The following is a 25231-nucleotide window of genomic DNA, read 5'->3' as shown; positions in this document are numbered from 1 at the left end:
TAAAATGAAACAAAAGTGTTCTTCACCATAGGGTTTTGCTGGGTTTTGTTTTGTTTTAAATCATTTGACTTATAGGAAAAACCTTTTCCTTCCATCCCACCCCCTCCCTAAGAGGGAGATTTATGCAGCATAAGCTACATAAGCAGGAGTGTATTTCACTTTGTATTTTTATCAAGTATCTTTGAAACTGTGCTAACACTGTGGTTGGTAGTCTGAATTAGATTTTGATGATAAGTTGTTAGTAAAGTGCTGTTATTTATAAAAATACATAATTGAGAGATCAACCAACCCAACTAAGGCCCCCTGAACAAACACTATTCCAGGAAGAGTATACTGGGCTTTCTTGCTCTGAGTAGTTTCACTTCATAAATGGATTAACTCTTGGTTAACTAGAAAATTCTGGAACAACGAATTTCCCAATAACGATTTTTTTTTTAAAAGCAATTCACTATGAAGTATGCTCTAAAATACCCTTTCCTTTGCATCCTACCACTGGCAGCTTTTCATCGCCAAAAAGTTCCAAATTCCTGGAAGTCTACAGAGGATGCTCTTTTCTTTGGTATCTTTTACTGGTTTCCAGGAAAATGCCGGTAGGAGGCAGCAATGACTGGTGGCAACAGCGGCGGCTCCACTCTGCACAGTAGTTAGCTACTGGCTTCATTCCTCTGTCATTACAGAAGCAAGATGACACTGTTCTCTAATCCAGCCAAACCTGATAAGTACCATCAACCTGTCACTTCCTACATTTCAAATTCTAACATCACAGCATCAAAGAGTTTTTACATTTCGATTTCTTTTGCTGGCAGCAGCCGGTAGCCTCTCATTCTCCCACGGTATTCTAATGCTTCATTTGCACACCGGGGTTACTCCCAGACTGAATAGCAGGTCATCTCCTGCTCACTGAGCTCATCTGTGGCCCATGTGCTAGGCAATTTAGATCCAATCAGCCCTTATTTAGCTCAAGAGTAATGAGCAGCATAGTGACACAGACTTAAGCCTGACCCTTAGGATACTGCTCATCAAGCAGTAAAACTGTGACAAAATCATTCATCTTCCACCCGCTGGCAAGAAATAATACTCGCACTCACTGTATTACTTTTCAAGATAAAAAAAAAAAAGTCCTGAATTTTCATGATGTGAGACATTAATTTGCAGAAAGCTGAATTCCCTTAAACCCCCCTGTTGCTATGAGCTCACCAGGGGGAAATAGGCCTTAGGAGACTGAAATGGAATAAAGAAAATTGCTCTAGCTTTCTTTTCATTTTAAATAAGCCTTAAATCTGACAAGAGATATACTAAAGAGAGAAAAATATACATCGTGTAAGGTAAAGAAGAAACAATTGAAATTAAGAGTTCCAAAGGCTAGTTTCACTCCTTATATTTGTTCTCAATTTTGTTAAAATATAAATAAAATTTGAACCAGAGCAATCGCTCACCCTTCTCCACAAGGTAGATGGAGAAAGGTAAGGAATTGTTCCTTCCAGGCCATATCATGGCAAAAGTAAATTCATATCATAAAACAAAAATGTACTCTGATGTTTTCTAAGAAACACATCGAAAAGAAAACAACTTTAGGGTAATTACCAGAAGATGGTGAGGATAGCTAGGAACATTTTTAAACTACAATAAATCTACTTTTCCACACTTTATAGTGCCTTCTGAGGTCTTATTAATCTAAAAATAATGGGATAATTAAGAGATCCGTTTCCTTCTCACTGATACATCACTTCATTAAAAAACACGTTTAGTGGCTTATTGTACTATATTAAACATAAATACTTAAATTACTTGCCTCCTCACTTGTTTCCTCTGAGTACTTCCCTTTTATAACCAAATGCCACAACGGTAGTCTATCTACCAAGTTTCTTAAGACTGGGTCCACCTACTGAAATCGCAATTTCAGGTCTTTTTATCCATTCCACAGTTGGAAAAGAGTTATCTTTAACAAACCCATCACAAATGGGATTTGCCAGTCTTCAATATATTTATTATAACAATTGGTCTTTGGTTTAAGAAGCACAGCCCTGTGTGGTACCATGAAAGAGGACAGTGGCAATGCCTTCCTATAAACTTACTGCTGAATTTCATCCAAAGCTTCAAAGATCTGGGTGGTCTAAATACTTATAGTGAACCATGGGGTTCAGACAAGGAACCACAGTGACATAAGTAAGACTGAGGAAAGTAGCTTTTGCCACATCCCAACGTCTTTTGATTTGTTACCATTTTGCTAAAAAGAAATATTCCAGTGCTTGGTACAGAAAATAATCGCGGCATTTCTATTCCCCAAGCTCATCCACTTGCAAAAGAATGAAATGTTTCCTTTCTAGCTCATCCACTTGCAAAAGAATGAATGGATATATTTCTTTTGTCCTTGTCATTTTATCCCAATGTTCATCCCAATTTTTTTCAGTGTTCTTTCACCACTCTTACCTTCCTTTTCCTAATTATGAGAGGTGGAATTTACTGTTTTCATTCAAACTTTGAGAACAACTGTGAATCAGAAGTCATAAAGCTCCATTCATCTACTTCTTGAAAGTAATCTTGAAAAAAAATCTATAATATAAAGCTCTACTCACCTCTTAATTTACTTTTGTAATTTTGGAGATGGGGTTAAATATTAGATCTGACCTAGATTATAACTGGAGATTACAAGACTAGGAGCACAGAAGATAGAAAAAATAGAAGATTAAGAAAAGTGGGTAAGGGCTTCCCTGGTGGTGCAGTGGTTAAGAATCCACCCGCCAATGCAGGGGACACAGGGTAAAGCCCTGGTCTGGGAAGATCCCACATGCCACGGAGCAACAAGACCTGTGAGCCACAACTACTGAGCCTGTGCTCTAGAGCTCGCGAGCCACAACTACTGAAGCCCACGCACCACAACTACTGAAGCCTGTGCACCTAGAGCCTGTGCTCTGCAACAAGAGAAGCCACTGTGATGAGAAGCCCGCGCACTGCAACAAAGAGTAGCCCCCGCTCACGGCAACTAGAGAAAGCCCGCGTGCAGCAACGAAGACCCAATGCAGCCAAAAATAAAATAAATAAATAAATTCATAAAAAAAAAAAAAGTGGGTAGGACTAAGAAGTCCATGGACACTTTGGTACCTTTTCTTTGTACCCAGCCTTCTGAAATTCACACAGATGTGCTTTGCTGTGAGTCTAATTTCTTCCATTGTGCTACAGTCATTCAAAAGGCCCTTTCAATAAGGAATCTTCCACTCCAGGGAACTACTTTAAATTATTTTATCAATTATTTCCTCCATTCCATTATTTCAGTTCCCTCTTCCAAATATCTTGCTTCCAACCCAATCCAAATACAGAAGATCTCTACTTTTAGATTCAAAGTGTTCCTGTGGATCCAGCCTCGATGGAGAGGTTCTGGAACCTCTCAAAAACAAGGTAAAAGCTCAAAGGCCCACTTACTCCACCTGTTTCCATATTTTAGTAGGAGAATAGTTTGGTTATAAATATTGAATTGTCAAAATCAAATAAACCTTTCAATTAATTGAGAAGAATGATGAGAAGATGACAGGAGTCTTCCTGTCATCCTCCAGAAGTCCCTTCCGCCCACTGGTGCTTAGAAGACAATAAGCACAGAGTTGAAATTCAGATTATGCGTTAAATCCACTAAATCCATAGCCTGGCTGCACAGATACTGTTCTGTACTTTCGTGTGGATATTGGCAAGAACTGGGGACAAGTATAAATCATTATCAAATAATACTGAATCGTTGAAATAATCAAATATGAAATGGTGAAAAAGTGATGGTTTCAATAAACACTTACATAAGTACCTTTCTCTCTATTTTCTGTCTTTCATGTGATAAATACATGAGTGTATAACATATATGTGCACTTAACTTGTTTACGGATGTATGCCAAGTGCCTATAACGTCTGTTATCGTGGTAGGCACTCATAAATATTAGTTGGATTTGCTGAATAATTTGTTTAATGAATATGTATCCTCTGTAAAAAAACAATTACAATACAAAGTAGAAAGCAATAAAGGGCATTAGAGAGAAAGTGTTACGGAAATTCAAAGGAAAGTGAGATTATTCAAGATTGGGGACACATGCATAAGAATACGTAGCTTGGAATAAAGGATAACACTGTTCACATAAAAATAAAGAAAACGTAAATGAAGACAACAAACATGTATTGAGAGGTTATTATGGCCCATGGTCTGGGTAGGTGCAGCATCTAAGTCAGTGCTGACTGAGAGCTCTGCTGCTGTCCACTGCAGCAGCCACTAACTAACTACCTGTAGTCAGTGAGCACTTGATACGTAACTAGTGTGACAGAGAAGTTGAATTTGTTATTTTATATTCATTAACTTAAATTGTCACACACAGCTAGTGTATATGGACAGCAGAGACCTAAGCAGACTTTCACAGAAATCCTATAAGGTAGGGGCTGTTTTACAAACGTGCAACTGAAGCTTAAAAAAGGTTAAGTAACTTCCCGAGACTGCACTGTTGGTAAGTAGAGGAGGGATGATTTGATCTCAGGTTTATTGACCCTAAAGCCCCTGTTTTTTATACTATGCTGCAACAGGAAGAACTCTCAAACACTTCCTTAAGAAGCAGAGGAAAAAAGCACAACTTGCGATTGGGGATTTGTCTACTCTTGCCCGAAATCCCGCCTGCTCCCATGTATGATGCTCCTACATGAAGCTCTCTGACCCCATCTCTAGCTGTGATCTATTTACTTCTAACTTCTGAAACCACCTTTTCCTTCCCCCAAATCCCTCTAAATAAGGGTTTTTTGGTTTGTTTTTTTCTTTTCCTGTACTCTGCTACTCCATCTCTTTGCCTATTATAACCAGCACTGACCATTTCTGACTTCTGATCTTAACAATTGCTTTCACTCCTTGAATTTAACCCTTTTCTAATCATTGGTTATCACATACCTGCAGCTTATTCAGTCCTCAGATCTGGCTCTACTGTCCTGGCCATGCTCTGATCTGAACCTTCAACTGGTTTTGACAGGAAAATAAAAAAAAAAATGGTAAAAAAGACTTGGAGATTTCTTGGTAATTAGTAGTTCCATTTGACTAAAGTAAAGGAGAACCACAAGAAAAAGCTGCAGAAATAGGTAAAGCCAGACTGTGGATAACTTCGAAAACCATGAAAAGGAATTAGAAATTTTCTCTGGGTCTATTAGGATGTTATAAAAGGTGTTAAAATACAGAATGACATAAGCAGAATTGCTCTCCAAGAAGATAAATGTGGCAAGAGAATATGAGATGAGCAAAAGCACAAATGAAAAAATAAATAGGACTTCATTAAAATTTTAAAAATTTATGCTGCAAAGGACGTTAAGAAAGTGAAAAGATAATCCACAGAATGGGAGAAAATATTTGTGACTCATATATCTGATGAGGGACTTGTATTTAAATATATTAAGAATTCTTATAATTCAGTAACAAAAGGACAAATAACCCAATTTAAAAATGGGCAAAGGGTCCGAATAGGTATTTCTCCACAGAAGACATAATGATCAATAAGCACATGAAAAGCATGTGATCAGCATCACTAGCCACCAAGGAAATGCAAATCAAAACCATAATGAGATACCTACTACCTCACATCCACTAAGATCACTCAATGAGAAAGACACTTAGCAACCAGTGTTGGTGAGGATGTGGAGAAACTGCAATTCTTATATACTATAAGTGGGAATGTAAAATGGTGCAATGGAAACAGTTTGGCATTTCCTTAAACGGTTAAACAGAGTTATCACATGACCCAGCAATTCTACTCCTAAGTATATACCCAAAAGAAATAAAAACATGTCCACACAAATGTTCACAGCAACATTATTCATAATAGCCAAAAAGTGCAAACAACCCAATGTTCATCAACTGATGAATGGATAAATAAAATGTGGTATAGTCATACAATGGATTATTTGGTAATAAAAAGAAATAAAGTACTGATACATGCTTTAATATGAATAAACCTTGAAATTATTATTCTAAATGAAAGAAACTAGTCACAAAAAATGATGTGTTGTATGATTCCATTTATATGAAAGGTGCAGAATAGGCAAATATATAGAGACAGAAAGTAGATTAGTGATTGCTAGGGAAGAGGGGTTGGGGAAATTGGGAGTGACTGCTAATAGGTACAGGATTTCTTTTGGAAGTGACAAATTGTTCTAAAATTGTGGTGAAGGTTGCACAACTCTGTGAATGTACTAAAACCATTAATTATATGGTATGTGAACTTTATCTTAATAAAGCTGGTCAGAAAGTGAATTGTATAAGTGATATACTTCAAAAAAGCCGATTTAAAAAAAAAAGGTGGTTTGAGAAGGGAAGGCACTGGAGGCAGGGAGATTAGGCAAGCATTAATAATAATCTAAAAATGGAGGAAATGGTAGTGAGAATAAAGAAGGGATGATAAAAGAGAGCCTCCAAAGACATTAAAAAAAACTCTCTCACTCAACTAGATATAGAGAGAAAGGAAGGACATACATACATGTCATATTTCTACCTTTAAAAAATTACTTTTCTTTTTCTACAGCAGCTCATTACCGTCTTAATAACACAGAATCACAATTTCCAATAGTTCTATAATTGTGAGGCAATGTTCATGTTCTCTACAATCCTGACTTTATTTTTACAACAAAGAACCTGATTCATTTACCCATCAAAAAGCCATTTCCTAAACGGCCACTATGTAAAAGGTACTATACTAGGAATGGGTTAAAAACCATCCAAGGTAAGTCCACACACACACACACACACACACACGTCCACTGAGGTTCCCCAGTATAAAGTGTAGTACAAAGAAACAATTATATTATGGGTTCTTTTGAAAATAATAATAATGATAATAATAGCAACATCTAACATTTATTGAACACTTACTAATATGCCAGGGACTGTGTTAGCCACTTTACATTCCTGATTACATTTAATCCTTAAAGGTTTGTGCTATTATCCTCATTTTGCCAATAAGGTTGAGATTTGGACACATAACTTTTCCCTTATAATACTTTTAAAGAATCACTTTGTACTTAGGCAAGGAGAATTCATACCTATGTAACAGATCTAGTTGGAGACTAAATAAATGACCCAAAATATTAACTCCTATACATGAAAAATTAAGTAGATAACTTATGTTTCAGCAAAACACAAAAAAGGTACACAAACATTTCCAAGTTATTAGGGTGAGTTGATATTACTGCATGAATTTATAAAATATGTTAACATAAAAGGGCCATAGTAAACACACTTTGCAAAATTCAAGCCTGGTAAAGAGTAAATAAGCAAACAAACAAAAAAGCTAATTCATAGTACATATGTAAAAATCTCAGTTGAAAGATACATGAAATATTTAATGATGAAGAGAAATATTTACATTTTATATATTTCCAAAATACTAATACTAGTACGTCCCCTTAGAGATGCTTTCTCTGAAGCAACCAAAACTGGTAGATTGATCACTCTTAGTGGGCAACACAACTATCTGATTTTTCAAATAAAAACTGGAAATATATTTTTCCATGGAGCATATTCATGTGTTCCCTCTCAAATTATGAGAACACTGCCCTAAAAATTGGCATAAAATCAAATCAAAATCTGCATCAAATATATATTTCATATAGTATAAATGATGTACATATGTATATACATGACACACATACACACATATGTACATATACATAGATATATGTTCATATATATACATGATGAAACAGCAGATCAGCAGATATTTTGGGCAATCAGGATATACCAATCAAACTTTGCAAATAAATAACTCATAATAATTTGATTACTTAAAAAATCACATTAATTTCAAAGTTGTTTTGTAGTAAGCCATTCTTCAATAATTAGAAGCTGTAACCCATTATACTAACAGAACACCCAACAACAAAAGGAGGAAAAGCCTTGCATGCTGTCAAGAGTCCCCTTTCTATTTTTCCTGAAAAATCATGTAAATTATTTGGCAATCAGCAGAGCCTCACAAGAATATTTCCGCTTGTACTACCTCCTTCCCTACCCAGAAAATTCTCAGTTATCTCTCCAAAGGAAAGATTAAAAAAAATTTTTTTTTTGTTTAGAATAAATGATACCATACCGATAAAGGTTAAAATAACTATTGAGCGTGGAAAATATTTGAGGGGAATGATATACACAGTTTTTCTGTGCACATGTGTGTGCGCGCGTGCACGCGCACACACAAACACACAACACACCCATCCCAAATGTCAAAAAAGATGTATAACAAATAGATGAACCTGCAAGTTCGCGGAAAAAAAAAAGGATTTAAAAATATATGTATTTTCAAAATGTATTTTGAAGCCAGGAAAAAGAATCTTAAACCTTTTAAGGAGTTGCACTTGAGCATGTACAGTATCAAAAACAGGTAATCATCCCTTCTGAATTATTTCTTAGTCTCCACATTTAACATCTTAGACAAGTTTTCAGCTGCCTTTAGACTTCTTTGAAACTAGGCTCTTGTTTAATATAAAATAGGATGTCAGTTGATCAATATCCATTTGGCTTAAATTCTTAAGTCCACAACCCCCCTTAAGTGGTAGAACAAACAGGTACAAGGCCTGAAAATTTATTGTTTCTTTTTAAACTCTGAATGATATTTGCAGATGCCAAAAGGCATTTTGAAATCACTCCACCCCTACTTCAGTAAAAATGAAAAAGGGGGATGCGGAGGAGAGAGAATCTCATGAGGCCTTGTATGTCAAGTTTTTGCCCAGAGCTAATTTTCATAGCTGTGTTATAAAACCCTGAAAATGGAGGTTTGTAATGGAAATGCTGACAGACCCTTAACTATAGCAGCATGAATGGATATAATTAAAGAAAAGCTTTTGGCTACACCTAACTCCACAAATTAAAGACTGCCATTTTTATATTAACCTCAAAGAACAGCCAAGTGAGAACTAGAAATGTGATTTCAGAAAGGTAATGTGAAATGTTAAAGATGACTGCTCAAACTATTTGACTTTCGGAGTTTTAAACACAGAGGCATTTAGTTAACATAACCAAGTCAGTATTTTCATAATGCTACTTAATCAGCGATAGAGAACGCTCTGGTGAGCCAGCAGCTCCAGTTAGCAGAAAGTGGCATATGAAGTTATTATTTCTTAACAGCCTAGAGGGAGCCGCTTCTCCCTTTAATCAGTGATCTTAGTTCCTTCCTACTTATAATTTCTCTGTCATACAGTTATAAAACTATTACCCAGTTCAACACACACAGGCACACATCCTGCACACACATTTATGCAGGGACCAGTACCTTATTCCCACCTGAATTACAAAACAGAAGAGATTGCTAAGGTAAAGTATTTCATTCTTTCCCTTGTCAGGGATGCAGCCAGGAATAAATATCATCAATCTATGTAAGCCATCTTCCCTATCTAAACCAAAATTCAAAGAATTTAGCTCTGTTCTTAACTTAAAAGGAAAAAAAAAAGCCTTTGCTTTAATTTTTAACAACTATTCAAATTATTTTTAAACTTTCTAATAGTATTAGTAGGAAAAATATTATAGGATACCTAAAAGATGCCTAAGAAAAGATCTTCAGTGAAGTTTCAGATTTTGGGTTAAGAAATTGGGAACACATCTCTGTGATCAAATACCTAGAGGATTTTTCTTGTGTCTCCCCTCCCTGCCTCCCCCCTTCCTTCTTTCTTTCCTTTTAGGGTAAACAATTCTGAATGATCTCTGGGGCCCCTTTTCCCCCAAAGATCCCAAACTAAAAGCAAGTCTGTCTTGACAATACCTGCCTTGGAAGGAAGTACTGAAGATTGATGTAATGAAATAAAACTATGCAGGTCACAGTCCCCCTTACTATACACTGCAATCAGCCTCATTGAAGGACTGTGTGCAAATTACTATGCAAGCTTCAGAAATTTAAAAGATGGCAGTGCCTAAACCATGACAGCATTAATAATGACCTGCACATTACTACACCATTCTTATTCACACATTGATCTCATACTGCTCGATAACTTTGGCAACAGAAGTTCTACATGATTTCACATTCTCTTACAGCAATTGTTTTTGATCATAGTTGACCAGTATAAAACAAAACCAAAAATAAACATTTGTACAAGGAATTAAATGTTACCAACATAAATAGTTGTGTCCTTTTTTTCATTGGTTAGTCCTGAAGAACAACAACATACTGCTTGCCCCCTGGTCAAGATAACAGCAAATTACAATCTCAAACCAGATCTCATTTAAAAGAAATTATTAATACAAACGTAAAGTTACTCTCACTTTATATAATTGAGAGTTGTCACTATGCCTCTTGATTCTGACCTCTGTACTTCTGAATACATGGATTAACAGAGATGCATTATAGTTTACAAGGTACTTGGCAAGCAATATTTTCGCAACACTCCTGAGATTGCCTTGGCTCTAATGCTAAAAACTTCTACTAAATTGAATTTAAACGGCAACAATTTGTTTTTTTACCACAAGTGAAATTTAGATGGTTGAAGTGGTGCTAATAATAAATCAAAGATAAATTATTATTATAAACAAAACGTGATTTACTTGTCTCCACACCTCTTTGTGATTTATTATTCCAACTAATGACTCATTAAAAATATATGTAACTTGCAAAATTATAAAAACAAAGTAATCAAAAGCCCCAATAAGAAATTACCCTTTTTTTTTCCACAGCAAAAATAAAAGGTAAAAGCACTCAGAAGTATACATGAGTAGTGGTAATACTTTCAGGTTTGCCAACAGATTTCATTCATCTAATTACTTCCTAATTTATAAAAACTGTAGTGGTATGGTTAGTGTCTGTTTAGTTATTTGTAAACTATTATAAAGACAGTGTAAGAAGGCAGCTATAGTATAGGGGTTAGAGTCTGAGGGGTGATTCTGAAACAACTGTGTTATTTTAGGTAAATTACAAAAAGTAAAAAGTCTCCATGTTTCCATTTCTTCATCTATAAACAGGGATGACAGGATTGGTAAAGAAATAAATGAGATAGTATTTATAAACTGTACATCTTTTAAGAATACAAGAATTATTCTTGTGTTTCTAGTTACTACTTTTGAAGAATGACCAAAAAAGTTCCAGTTAAGAGCTTGAAGACAAAAAGTCAGTAAATAAAGAAAAAATAATTTCCTATTTATTACTTTCGTTGTATTTCCATTTTTAAAGCCTCTCCAACCTTCAAAATAAATCTCCTTCTTCCATTACCAAGTTTCCATTAACATTTTTAACAAACTTCTGTGTTTATCTTGGAATGCATATTTTCTAAATATACTCCATACACTAATCTAAAAATGAGAAAGGAGGCTTTCTCATACACCATCAGGGAGACTGAAATTGGTGCAAAATTTTTTAAATTAAATGGGATGATTAAACGGGACTGGAATATCCACCCACATTTAAAATGCACATACACTAATTCACTCTTAGGAATTAATCTACAGATATACCTTCACAAGTACACAGAGAATGCATATATAAAGATGTTAAAACTGTGTTTATAATAACAAAATGGTAAATAATATAAATTTCCATTATTTGGGGATTGGCTAAATAAAGTTTGGTACATCCATATAATGAAACACTAAGTAACCATTAAAAAGAACTAGATAGGTCTCCATCTACTAACAAGAAAAGCTGGCTAGGAAATATTAAGTGAAAAAAAGAAGTTGCAGAACAAAGATCATCTCTTTTGTGTTTTAAGCCTATGAATGGGAAGAAGTCTGGAAGGTTCTATAACAAACCATTTTAATCTATGGAGTAGAAATAGAGCATCACTGAGGTTGGACCAGATAATTCTTTGTTGCGTGGGCTGTCCTGTACATTGTAGGCTATTTATGTAGCAGTATCCCTGACCTCCACCCACTAGATGCTGGGTAGCACCCCTCATACATGTGACAATCAAAAACTTCTCCAGACACTGCCCAATGTCCCCTGGGGGACAAACTCACCCCTAGGTGAGAACCATTGAACTAGAGAATAAAGGAGTGAAGTTGGGGAGAGGAACTTTTACTTGTCACCTTATACCTCATTTTTGTTTTCTTTTACCATTTTTACCATGACAACATACTACATTTGCAATTTAAAGAAAAATTCCAGGGACTTCCCTGGTAGCACAGTGGTTAAGAATCCGCCTGCCAATGCAGGGGACACGGGTTCCAGCCTTGGTCTGGGAAGATCCCACATGCCGTGGAGCAACTTAGCCCGTGTGCCACAACTACTGAGCCTGCGCTCTAGAGCCCATGAGCCACAACTACTGAGTCCGCATGCCTAGAGCCCATGCTGTCCAACAAGAGAAGCCACTGCAATGAGAAGCCTGCTGACCGCAATGAAGAGTAGCCCCCGATCTCAGCCACTAGAGAAAGTCCATGTGCAGCAACGAAGACCCAACAAGCCATAAATAAATAAATAAATAAATAAATAAATAAATAAATGTTCCTTAAAAAAAAAAAAAAAGAGAGAAAAATTTCACAACAAAAGAAGATTCCTCCACACTGCCTCACTGCTCTCCGAGCTACTGGATTGGCCAAAAAGTTCGTTCAGGTTTTCCGAACAAACTTTTTGGTCAACCCAATACTTTGAAGAACCCGAAAAAAAAAGATTCCTTCAAATTTCTAACTAAAAAATTAAATAGTATTTGTAAGATATGAATCTTTGTTTATATAAGAAACAATACAATTGTTAAGACAAATAAAAAAGACTTGTCTATCTTTAATGGAAAAGGTAGAAAGATATATGGATTCTGCCACTTGGTTCCATGACTGCATCTTCCCAAGATGCCCAAACTCTCACGTCATTTTCTACTCCTTTGCCCAGACTGCAGCACTATCACCAGGATGGTTTAGACCAGCTCCCTCCTCTTCCTTCTTGTTTTGTATATTCAGACAAATATAAACAAACAAACCAAAAATGGTACCAGAAATATGGAAATTCCTAATTCTGTCCAAGAAGCACAGGAAAGTACTACTTACCACTTATTTAAAAATTAAACAAACAGAATGAATTTGGCACTTGGAAAAGTATAATATCTGCTAATAAACTCTACTAGACTAAGAAAGAACAAATGTACTTCGTGGAGAAGATCCAGAATCAGTAAAAGCTTCTTCTAATGAAGTTGGCTATTCATTTACTTATCCATTTATCTATCCATCCACCTAAAAATTTGATACAGCTTACATTGGGGGATAAGGGGATGATTATCTGATCAAGAACTAGAGTACATAAATATAAAAACTACACAAAATCTAAAGAGTGAAAACCCGTGGATTAATCTGTATGAACACACAGCCCAACATAAAGCAAATTAAGAAAATTAGTAATAAATGAAACTTGTAATGAATAAATGTCCAAAATTCAGAAATTTCATCAAGTTTACTATCTTTGAAAAACAGATGCTACTTTTGTAATGTGCAGCTAAGAAGAGGGAAGCAGTCTCTTCATTAACTTCAGACATGATTTTAAATAAAATCATATTTTTATACCTAACTTTTACACAACTTTTTAGTGACAGTGACTAACTGCACTGAGTGGTAGTATCTAACTTCTCAAGAACACGTACTTTAAAGGTGAAACTGTTATGTAAAAAGGGCCTTATAGGCAATAAATGTCATAATCACTGTTCTTAGTCATTATTGTTTGGGTCGGAGCGTATCTGCACATTTGCATAATTTAAGTGGATCTGAGAACAGTAAGTTTTGTATAGATGACTGGTGTTATAAATAGAACAATCTTATCTTTTTTAAAAAAATAAATTTATTTATTTATTTTTGGCTGTGTTGGGTCTTCATTGCTGCGTGCGGGCTTTCTCTAGTTGTGGCGAGCGGGAGCTACTCTTTGTTGCAGTGTGCAGGCTTCTCATTACGGTGGCCTCTCTTGTTGCGGAGCACAGGCTCTAGGTGTGTGGGCTTCAGTAGTTGTGGCACATGGGCTCAGTAGTTGTGGCACGTGGGCTCAGTAGTTGTGGCGTGCAGGCTCAGTAGTTGTGGTGCACAAGCTTAGTTGCTCTGAAGCACGTGGGATCTTCCTGGACCAGGGCTCGAACCCGTGTCCCCTGCATGGGCAGGCGGATTCTTAACCACTGTGCCACCAGGGAAGCCCTGAACAACCCTATCTTAATCTTAGAATAAACTATTTCAGCTGGAAGTATTGTACTGGCCAAAAAGTTCGTTTGGGTTTTCCTATAAGATCTTTTGGAAAAACCCAAACAAATTTTTTGGCCAACCCAATATTTCATGCATTTGAGGCTGCAACTCTGCAGCAAAATATTTAAAGAAACTTACTTTTTTTTTAATGGTACAATGTGGCCAAAATCTCCTTATGCACACAAAACTGCATATGTTTCAATGAAAGCCACCTCAGATTTGAGCTCATGGTCTTGCTTAGAATGTCTGAAATATCCCTCTGGATAATAATGCTCTTCTAGGAGAGGTAGAGAGGAAAGAAGGGGCCAAGAGGCATGGCTCTTGGACTACACCAGCGCTACTCTTGGTTTAGTTTAGTTTTATGTGTTTGCACATAAGCTTTCTTTCAAAGAAGCACTGTTTGCAAGGACTGTTTGAAAACTACTGATTTATGTTACATTGCAGTCAAACTCCTTTAACTCCTCTCTTTACAACTGAATTTCATGAGTATGTCCAAAGGAAAACTTTAATATAGAATCAACACAGGTGATGATATAAAGCAAATCAACAAATTAGAACGTTACTGGAAAGCATACCTGATTCTGGCCAGAACAGCTTGTAGAAAGCTCAACACTGTCCGAAGTTCAGATTCTTGACAAGCTCGTAGAAGCATACTAAAGCCATCATTAAGCAGTTTTTCATGGGAAGGATGTAAGCAATGGCTAGTCTCAAACACTTCTTGAACACCATCAATATATATGGAAAGAAGTGACCAGAGAGTCTGTCTTTGTCCCATTTCATCATTCTTAGATACCAAGAACTCCTTTGCTTTCTCCCGGAAAGTACCTGAAAATATCTCAGCCAAAACACTGATGTCCAGGTTTTTCTGGGTGTACATCAAGAGGAAGGCCATCTGACCCTTCCAAATGAGAGGAGATGTTATAAAGGCAGGCCTGAGGAAATTTAGGAGGCCTAAAACATGACTTGCTACATCTTCCACCTCTGCCACACATGCTAACAGTAGAAAAAGGCTGAAAAAGTTTTGCAGACCAACTTCAGTTAGTTCTTCCATTCTTTTTTGATGGAATTTAGAATATATCCTGTAAAACAAAAAGCTGAATTAATAAAATTGTTTCATTCACAAAAATGCATCTTTCAAAATAACATTTCACTCAATACTCATGACAGTCTCATTACTTTAAATTGTTATCTATTTCTACATAATGGTGCTATTGTGTCACTTTTCCTGCTTAGAAAACAACCTCACAGAACACCACTGTCCCCCCTTATCTTCAAATTTCTCAAGGATGCAGCAAGCATCTATAAGTGAATCAAAGGATTCAGTGGCTTTCCCCAAAGAACAGTAAAAATGTTCTTTTCATATAGTACATGGTTTTTCCTTTTATTTTAGTCCCCCCATTACCTTTCTCTTTAAATTCTTATTGACAAATAAAAAAGAATATATAATCCTTTTAAGTACAACTTGTTGCACTTTATAGAAATCTTAACAGGGCAATTTTATGTAACAATTTTCCTTAAACCCTTTCTCCCTCTACCCTTCACAAAGACTTGGCTCTTGCTATACTTATATGTTAAGACATTTCAAAACTCTGGAAAAATTATTTTTACCTACTTACAAAGAAAAATTGTTAGTGTTCAAATATCCAAGACTAGCCATTTAAAAAGCTGCTGTCAATACTATTTAATACAATTTAAAAGTTGATGTACTTTTCTTTCATCAATTAAGGGATTAGAATTGAAAACCATTTTGAATCTTACTTATGGATTGTTAAATTTCTTTGTAACTTCTATAATTGGTTTATTCAGGACAGAAATGATTAATGCTTATGAGAGGTTAAATGTTTATTTATAAACAATGAAGCTGATAAGCTCCTGAAAGTAAATATCTGCTTAATTATCTTTATATCTTCCATCATGCCCATAATAGTGCTTGGTAGAGACACCTGTTATTGAATTCCAATTTCTTTTAGCAATAAAGTTCTGAGTATTATGTCTTCCATAAAATGATTTAAGATTCAAAAACAAACTGGCAAACAGAACAAAATAAAAAAACTACTGTTTGAGCTACCTAATTACTTGGAGGTTTAACAAAGACACTACCATTAAAAAAAAAATATATTCTAAATAAAAAATCCGAACTGTATCACCATAACCTTGCAAGAATTATTCACTGTGTGAATCAAACAGGAATTTCATGTAGTGATTCTTGAGAAGTCTCTACCGAAGATAAAAAGTATTCTGCTGTGAGAGCTTCCACCACATAAGCCGAGCAAGTGGTAGAGGGCAGTCTACTGCACAGAGGGCTAGAAAAGGGCTAATAGGCAAGAGAAGTAGAACAAGGGAAGACAATTAAGAATCACACCCATTTAACAAGCAAAACTTTTAAAAAAGAATAGACAAATGTGATCAAAAGTTTATGTGACCACACCAGAAATGAAAATGGCATACTCCTCAAATGAGAACATCAGAGTTATTTGGTTCTATTATATTCTGGTTAGTTGTCATGCAAGAAAGCAGGGCTTGTGGGACTGGTGGGCTCCAAGAACACGAAGTTTTATAGACTGAATCTACCACCTGCCAATGTATGATTTGGAGATGTTTCTTATTTCTATAATTTTTAATAAAATACATGCAAAGAATTACATAAGACATTACAATTAATTTTGACAAGAAAAACAACAGTTCTCTTATATCCCTGCATTTCATATATGGAATTTCAATCTTCAGGACTGATGAGATGAATAAGAAACTAAAATCCTCCCCAAGTTATGGATGGATACTAGGTTTGTTCCTTTCTATAACAAACTGGCAAGATCAAAATGCACCATAATTTGCTGTCCTACATTAACGAGTACATTTAAAATGTAAACCATAAAGACAAACAAGCACAAGTTAACTTAAAAAATACAAACAGTAAAACTTCTCCAAAGATATGAGTGAACATTCATGACAAAGAAAGATATGGCACATACCTTCCTTTGACTTGTTTCCAAGGATGAGGGCCATTGTTCTTCATTGCTTTCTTAACAACTTTTGCCAAAATGCAAAGGAAAATAGTGTAACTACTGCTGGATTTATACAGGTCATGATCTTGTTTATTACAACAGCAGGTCTTCACCATTTCTAGCATAGACAAGGGCGACTTAATGACATGTGTCAGGCCTTTCAAAGGAAGCCAAGAAATACTGAAAGAACTATTCTAAAAGCAAAAGACAGGAAACAAGTATTAGGTCTCTGAATAAATAAAAATGGAAAGCTGTAAATCCCAATTAGCTCACTAGAAGTTTGACTATTCTTAATCATAAAAATTACACAGCCATTACCACATATTCCCCTAAAATAAAAATTCCATTCAAGCACAGAACACCAAGGGGTATTCAAATTCCTGGATTATCCCCAAAATGTCTTATTAACCGTTGGTTTGTTCAAATTAGGATAGCAACAAGATCCATACATTGCATTTGGTTGACATGCCTCTTAAATCTCTTTTATTCTATAAATTTCCCAATGTTTTTGTCACAGCATTTATCAGGTAATTTATTGTGTGGTATTTCCTAGATTCTGGATTTAGCTGCTTGTATCTTCCTAGACTCATTAATATATTCTTTCATCCTCTATCTTTTCTGTAAAGTGGTAGCTGTACCTAGCGGACTGGTCAGGTTCAGGTCAAGTTTTCTGGTGAGAATCTTTCATTGGTAGTACTGAGTACTTCCTATTTCAGTTAGCAAAGAGGCACATACGTTCTCACCGTCATTCTTTTTGTGATGTTAAGACTGATCATGCTGTCAGCCTGATCTATCCATTTTAGTGATCCCTGCAGTTTGAGCAGCCATGGATGATCATCATCCAGTTGGCTTATTTCATCGGATGTATGGAACAGAGATTTTCTATCACTCCTTCTAAACTAGCTCATCAGAAATTTGGTCCTCTAAAATATAGTTTATATTTTTATTTATTTACAGTTTCCAAAATAACAACTTCTCTAAAAGTACCATAAACTCAAGGATTTAAACTTCCCTATGCCCCAATTTACCCAGTGTTGGGCAATGGGAGCTCCTTAAAGTTGGCTCCTGTGTCCTTCTGACATGACTCCAGCTTACTTTGATACCTTCCTTGCTTTCAGGTATGACAAGATACTCTAGACTCATCTTGTATACATTCTGCCTGAGAATTAGAATTGGTCATTTCTCCCACCAGCCTGACAATGTGCTTCAGAGAAAGGTATTATTCCCATTTTTAATATGCTCAATTATGTACAAACCCAAACTTGTAATTTACTTGTAAATCCTCCATATCTATTTTCCACCTTGACTGAGGGGTTCACTTTGTATTTACCCAGAAAACCAAATGTTCCAAGTCTTCTCTTCTCTCCACACACAAGTAACTCAATCTTTTAAGTGTACCTTTAAAATTTTATCTTCCAAGTTTGTCCTCTCCTTTTAAAATCCACTATTCCTATTTTAGTTCTCACTCACTGCATTATTTGCTTCTACTACTACACTGGACTACTAACTCATCTGTATCCAATTCCTTTATACTACCTTCAGAAAAAACTTTCTCAAACACATACCTAATGTGTCACATCCTTGCTTTCCAATGTCTCCTGAATAAATCATAACTCAACAATTATCTTTAACCCTTCATAATCCAGCCCCAGACTAACTTCTCTACTTTCCTTATCTCTCGTGTCTCTCCATAATCACCTCAGACCCATCATTCAGAGCTATTTAACACAGTAGGAATAAATCATGTTTTTCATGTCTCTTTACATTTGTCCACACTATTCCTTTTGCTTGGATGCTCATTTTCTTAGGTACCTGGAAAATTCTACTCATTTCCCAGGTCAACTTAAAAAATTATGACTTCATAAAGTCTTCTACAAGTCCATAAACTGGGTCAGATACTCCTCCCTTTAGCCTTCCACAGTATTATAGCTTTTTTTCTACAATATTTGTGCTTCTGCCCACTAGCCTATAAGCTACTCAAATGCCAAGACTAGTTCTTATTCAAGATAGCATTAACTGTTCAATGTGTTGCAAGCAATCAATAGTTGTTAGAAAACATTTATAAAAGATTTTTTTAAAATATCTTTCTGGCACAATTTGGGCTACTTTGCTTAATCTCACTCTTAAGAGAAAAGGGGCCCTGGTCTGATTCCGTCCTGTGCGACTGTTCCTTGGAACGGTAGTCTTTTATCTCCGTCCACTTTCTCTCCCACCGAAGTGCGTGCCACCAACCCATGGAAGATTTGATGGACATGGACATGAGCCCCCTGAGGCCCCAGAACTATCTTTTTGGTTGTGAACTAAAGGCCGACAAAGATTATCACTTTAAGGTGGATAATGATGAAAATGAGCACCAGTTATCTTTAAGAACGGTCAGTTTAAGGGCTGGCGCAAAGGGTGAATTGCACATTGTCGAAGCAGAGGCGATGAATTATGAAGGCAGTCCAATTAAAGTAACACTGGCAACTTTGAAAATGTCTGTGCAGCCAACGGTTCCCCTTGGGGGGTTTGAAATAACACCACCTGTGGTCTTACGGTTGAAGTGTGGCTCAGGGCCTATGCATATTAGTGGACAGCACTTAGTAGCTGTGGAGGAAGATGCAGAGTCAGAAGATGAAGAGAAGGAGGATGTGACACTCCTAAGTATATCTGGAAAGCATTCTGCCCCTGGAAGTGGTAGCAAGGTTCCACAGAAAAAAGTAAAACTTGCTGCTGATGAACATGAAGATGATGATGATGATGACGACGACGACGACGACGACGACGACGACGACGATGACGACGATGACTATGATGATGAGGAAACTGAAGAAAAAGCTCCAGTAAAGAAATCTGTACGAGATACTCCAGCCAAAAATGCGCAAAAATCAAACCAGAATGGAAAAGACTCAAAACCATCAACACCAAGATCAAAAGGTCAAGAATCCTTCAAAAAACAAGAAAAAACTCCTAAAACACCAAAAGGACCTAGCTCTGTAGAAGACGTTAAAGCAAAAATGCAAGCAAGTATAGAAAAAGGTGGTTCCCTTCCCAAAGTGGAAGCCAAATTCATCAATTATGTGAAGAATTGTTTTCGGATGACTGATCAGGAGGCTATTCAAGATCTCTGGCAGTGGAGGAAGTCTCTTTAAGAAAATAGTTTAAACAGTTTGTTAAAATTTTCCGTCTTATTTCATTTCTGTAACAGTTGATATCTGGCTGTCCTTTTTATAATGCAGAGTGAGAACTTTCCCTACCGTGTCTGATAAATATTGTCCAGGTTCCATTGCCAAGAATGTGTTGTCCAAAATGCCTGTTTAGTTTTTAAAGATGGAACTCCACCCTTTGCTTGGTTTTAAGTATGTATGGAATGTTATGATAGGACATAGTAGTAGTGGTGGTCAGACAAATGGAAATGGTGGGGAGACAAAAATATACATGTGGAATAAACTCAGTATTTTAATACAAAAAAAAAAAAAAAAGAGAAAAGGGACCTTACATGCTCCATTCCTTTATGCCAATGCTCTTTAGACAATGTGAAACATAAAAGTGCTTTTGAGCTACTCTAATCTACTTTGAAAAATTAGTTTTAAGAAAAATCCATAATTATATATAATTAAGCCATGAAAATATTCCTCAAATATCATGTACAAATTCTTCAAATTCCTGGAACAAATTCATACTCTATTTACTCACCAGGTTCTTACTGTAATATTCCCACAAAATGGTGACAACTGCAATGTTTGGCTCCCAGAAATCACAAAGGGTCAAACAACAGTGAAGATACATTCGTAACTGATCTTCTAGTATACCATCCTAAAAAATAAACTGAAATTGTGAGGAGCTAAATGCGCTCTGGCAACACACATTATCAGTTGATATTGCACTGAATAACCTGCTCCTAAAAAGAATATAAATATATATCACCAAGTCATACCCATTCTCATCTTCAGACCAGAAGGTCTAAATCAGCATAAGGTATACTTCTAAAACTTTGCTTTAGAGACCATTAGTATATTCAGATAACTGAAATTACATAACTCAATTTGACTTTTTACTCAGTTATTTAACAATTACAATAGGTATTTAATAACTGAATGGTGTAGAACCCAGAGACTGAAAAAGAAACCCAAACCAGAAAGAAATAGCATAAATGATCTAATAATTAAGATGTACACAAATCCAAAGGACTTGCTCATACTTAAGTATCAATATGAGGTCAAATTCTTTATGGGAATATAAGCATTGTTCTTCTAAAAACCAGAGGATTGGCAGAGTACATATATTTTAACCTTTTAGGAAGTGGCAACAGGAGAGAGTAGAAGTGACACTTTAATCTTCTATGATGAAACAACCATGCATGTCTGTTAAAAAGTGACATATCACTGAATTCCAATCATTCAGCAATCATTTAGTCAAAGCTTACTATATACCAGACACTATTCTAAGGAACTAGGCAAAAAGCAATGAATAAGTCAGACATGGTACATGCACTAACAGAAGTTACACTTTGGTGGAGGATGGAAAAAGAGGACACTGAAACAAACAAGATAAATGTAAACAATTACAACCACCATGAAAAACAGAAAAAGCAGAGTAATGTGGTAGGGTAACTGGTAGAGGATGTGGGTCATTATTTTCTCAGGAACTAAGAATGGAAAGACCTTTTTGAGGGCTGGCATTTGGGCTAAATGACAGAATGAAAAACAGCCAACCACATAAAGAACTGAAAGTAAAGCATTCATCACAGAGAAAACACATGGAAAGTTCCTGAATTAGCAGTAAGCTTGATATTGTAGGATTAAGTCAGAGATAGTCAGGAATCATATCTCATTTGAGGCTTTAGAGTTTATAGTCAGAATTATGGTTTTTATTTTAATTATGTTGGGAAGCCTCTACAAGATTGTAAGCACAGGGGTGACATGAAATGATTGTTTGAAAAACAGTACATTGGATCATGCATGGAGAATGAATACAGTAGATAAGACCAGTTAGAAGGTAAACAGTGACACTTCCAATGTAATAGAAAATCAGACAGAGGTCAAGTACAAAGTAGAAATGTTGGGAAATTTGAAGGTGCTTGAGATACAGTATGCTTTAAATAAATAATTGTTGAATGACTGGGATTCAGCGTTGTGTCACTCTTCAACAAACATGTATGGTTATTCCATCACAGAAGATGAGATTAAAATGTCTACTTTTTTCTACTTCCTTCTCCTCCTGTCAACTCAAAATATTAGGAGATGACTCTGTGAAACTGTAAGACTAAGATAAGTGGACAACTTTAGAGATATGTTTGGAAACAGACAATGGGATTTGTTGATGAGTTATATTAAGGTATGAAGGAAAGACAGCAATTAAGGAGAACTCTCATTTGGCTTAAGAAAATGGGTTGATGGAACCATTTCCTAAGATGGCAAAGATTAGGGGAGGAACACATGAGAGAGTGCACAGGGCAACCAAGTGGAAATATTAAGTAGACAACTGACATATGGGTCTATAGTTCAAGGGAAAAGTCAGAGCTATTGATATAAATTTGAGTGTTACTTTCATATTGATGGCTTTTAGAGCTAAGAGACTAGATAAGATCAACCTAGGAAAGACGATGGAAAAGAGAAAAGGATCTAGAACTGAGAGGCCTTTGCTATTCCAAAATTTAGGTAGCAAGCAAAAGAAGGAGTCTATAAGCAAAACCCAATGGCCCATGAAGTAGGAAGGAAACCAGGCAGCATGGAAACCAAGAGAAATATTTCAGAAAGGGAAGGGGGTCAACAGGGTTGAATGCTACTGAGAGGTTAAAATGAGAACAAAGAACTCTTAGATTTGACAATGTGGAAGTTACTGATGGCTTTGACAACAGTAGTTTCAGGTATGGCAGAGACAGATGCTTAACTATGGCAGGCTGAGGAGATAATAGGAGGTGAGGAAGTAGTGATACTTAAGTGAAGATATATAAAGTCCTTGAACAGGTGAGAAGAGAAAAGATCCAGTACACAGGGAAAGGAATGAGCCTTTGAGAGAAACAGTGACACTTCCAATATAATAGAAAAGCAGACTGAGAGGTTGTGTGCAAAGCAGGCACATTGGGAGATTTGAAGGTTTAAACATAAAGGAGTTCTCAGCTGATTGGTCCTATTTTCTCAATGATTTATGAGGCAAGATGCTTAGCTAAGGTGACTGGGCCACAGCATGTGTTGAACTGTGTGTTAAAAAACAAATTCTGAAATAAGTTGTTTTGGAGAGTAGAAAAGCAAACATTCTAGAGCCGAGTGCCACTTGAAAAGATTTATGATCAAGAATTTAAAGTCAGACCAGTCAGCAAGAATGAGTGTACGAGTTTTTTTCCACCAACATTCAGCTGGCGGTGGGGGGGGGGGGGGCATAGCAGAGGGATAAGAGAGGGGGATTAGGTTTTGCCAAGTTTAAAATAGGTAAGGGCTATGGAATTAAAGGTGTTTGTGATGGAATGATTATAATAAGGGGTTGTATAATCTACATTGTTCAAGGAGGAAAGTTTGGACATGGATGAACACAGAAAAATGAAAAGATCAATGACGATGGACAGAATGAAAATGAAAAGTGAAAAAATGCAGAGCATAACTATGGGAGGCAGTGGGTAAGGTAAATAAAAGAAAATCTGATTAGAACTAAGGATATGAAGAAACTTAGAGGACAGGTGGATTATACACAATGATGTTGGGGTAACTAATAAAAGTAGTATACAGGTATAGAAGAGAACAGTGATCTTGCTGCCAAATCTTTCAGTGAATGAGAGTGAACCAAACATGACCAGATTTTTTTGAGAAGGCTTTTAACTCTTTTAGTTATTAATCCGTTAGAATACACCGAAGCTTCAAGTCCTTTAGGAAATTTTCTAACTTCCACACTAAACAGTGACCTTTCTTTATGCTCCATAGCACACTATGCACACCTGTATCTTAGCACTTACCTTGCTAAATTTTATGTCTATCTGCCTTCAAGTGTCTATGAGCTCCCTAAGTGCTGGGATGATGTCCCCTGGGCCTAGCACAGTGCCTGCTTCACCAAAGAGACTCCATAAATGTTTTATGAACAAAACTGAGATCTGGGTTCTGGTGTCTCTTTTCATCAAGTACCTGTATGGTTCAGCAAAAGATATTTAGCTTCTCTAATAGATAGTTAAATTTAACCAAAGAAGACAAGGTTCTATCCATCATTAACATTCTTTGATTTTTATTATGAAAATATTAAACGAGATCTAGGCTTATTCCCATGGCACACTACTGATATGAATTAAAGCATACTTTTAAAAAATTTTATTACGTTTCAAGGTTAAAAAGTGGGTTATATGAAAAAAGTGGGTTCATTTTGAAGCGTCTGTACTGTTTTATTCAGTATCTGAAACTCATTTTACATGTGAAATCCACAAAAAGGTGTATAAACCATAAAAATATATGAAGTTTGGGAAAAACAAAAGATTAAATACCGACTATGTGTCAGACATTATGTGATGTTTTACATATGTTCATTCATGTATGTCTTATACTATCCCAGCTTTATTACATTCATTTTGCAGAAAAAAAGGATGAGGGTCAGAAGTTACAAGCAGTTTACCCAAGTCCACCTGGGAAGAAGCTAGGATTTATGACTCCAAAGCCTGTTATACATACTATGCTATGCTACCTTCCAAAAACAGGAGGGAAAAGGAATGAACATTTAATGGACACCAGATTTGATCAAGATTGCTCTTAGTGACCAGACCAAGATTTGAATCAAAGTGTGTGAGACCAGAGCCCATGCTCTTTCCACTGTACCCAATCAAAAAGAAATTAAAAATGGCAACTTGGGGGATTTTTCCTTTCCTTTTTTTTTTTTTTTTTTTTTTAAGAAAAGGAGATAGATTTCCCTTTATTTTCCTGCTAGTGGTTACAGATTAAAATGAAAAGAAATGGCTTAGAAAATACCATTTTCTCCACAGTTCTGGCGGGATAACTAATGAGTCAGTTGAGTGTGACTTAAAAAGCAAGTTTCTTTTTTTAATTAATTACAGTTAGTATTTGTTATAAAATACATTTTCATGTTCTGTATATTTAACCATTATTTTCTTTTGAATCGTGTTCCCTTAGTTTTTCTTAAAAATTCCCTTTAA

General features: G+C 36.0%; 2 protein-coding genes across 3 annotated transcripts in view; one reads left to right on the top strand and one right to left on the bottom strand.

Annotated features, from left to right (window-relative positions):
* Positions 1-25231, bottom strand: part of MMS22L (MMS22 like, DNA repair protein) — a 138348-nt gene that overhangs the window by 67377 nt on the left and 45740 nt on the right. Inside the window, exons 12-14 of one of the 2 annotated variants that reach the window (XM_007169668.2) lie at positions 20800-20919; positions 17092-17318; positions 14695-15198 (exon numbers count right to left, since the gene is read on the bottom strand). In XM_007169668.2, the coding sequence (XP_007169730.2) occupies positions 14695-15198; positions 17092-17318; positions 20800-20919 (851 nt within the window). The remainder of the gene's footprint in view (positions 1-14694; positions 15199-17091; positions 17319-20799; positions 20920-25231) is intronic. The other variant, XM_057527910.1, reaches the window with a different exon arrangement.
* On the top strand, positions 19280-20578 carry LOC103009274 (nucleophosmin-like). The gene has a single exon (XM_057527912.1). The coding sequence runs from the start codon at positions 19359-19361 to the stop codon at positions 20253-20255; it is 897 nt and encodes a 298-aa protein (XP_057383895.1). The 5' UTR covers positions 19280-19358; the 3' UTR covers positions 20256-20578.

This window comes from Balaenoptera acutorostrata, chromosome 14 (assembly GCF_949987535.1).
Source record: "Balaenoptera acutorostrata chromosome 14, mBalAcu1.1, whole genome shotgun sequence".
NCBI classification, from domain to species: domain Eukaryota; kingdom Metazoa; phylum Chordata; class Mammalia; order Artiodactyla; family Balaenopteridae; genus Balaenoptera; species Balaenoptera acutorostrata.
The sequence above is the reverse complement of the archived record's forward strand: the minus strand, read 5'-3'. Positions and strand labels throughout refer to the sequence as shown.

Bases quoted from the DNA above. Each gene is read 5' to 3' on its own strand.
- LOC103009274 (XM_057527912.1), top strand. From the start codon at position 19,359: ATGGAAGATTTGATGGACATGGACATGAGCCCCCTGAGGCCCCAGAAC.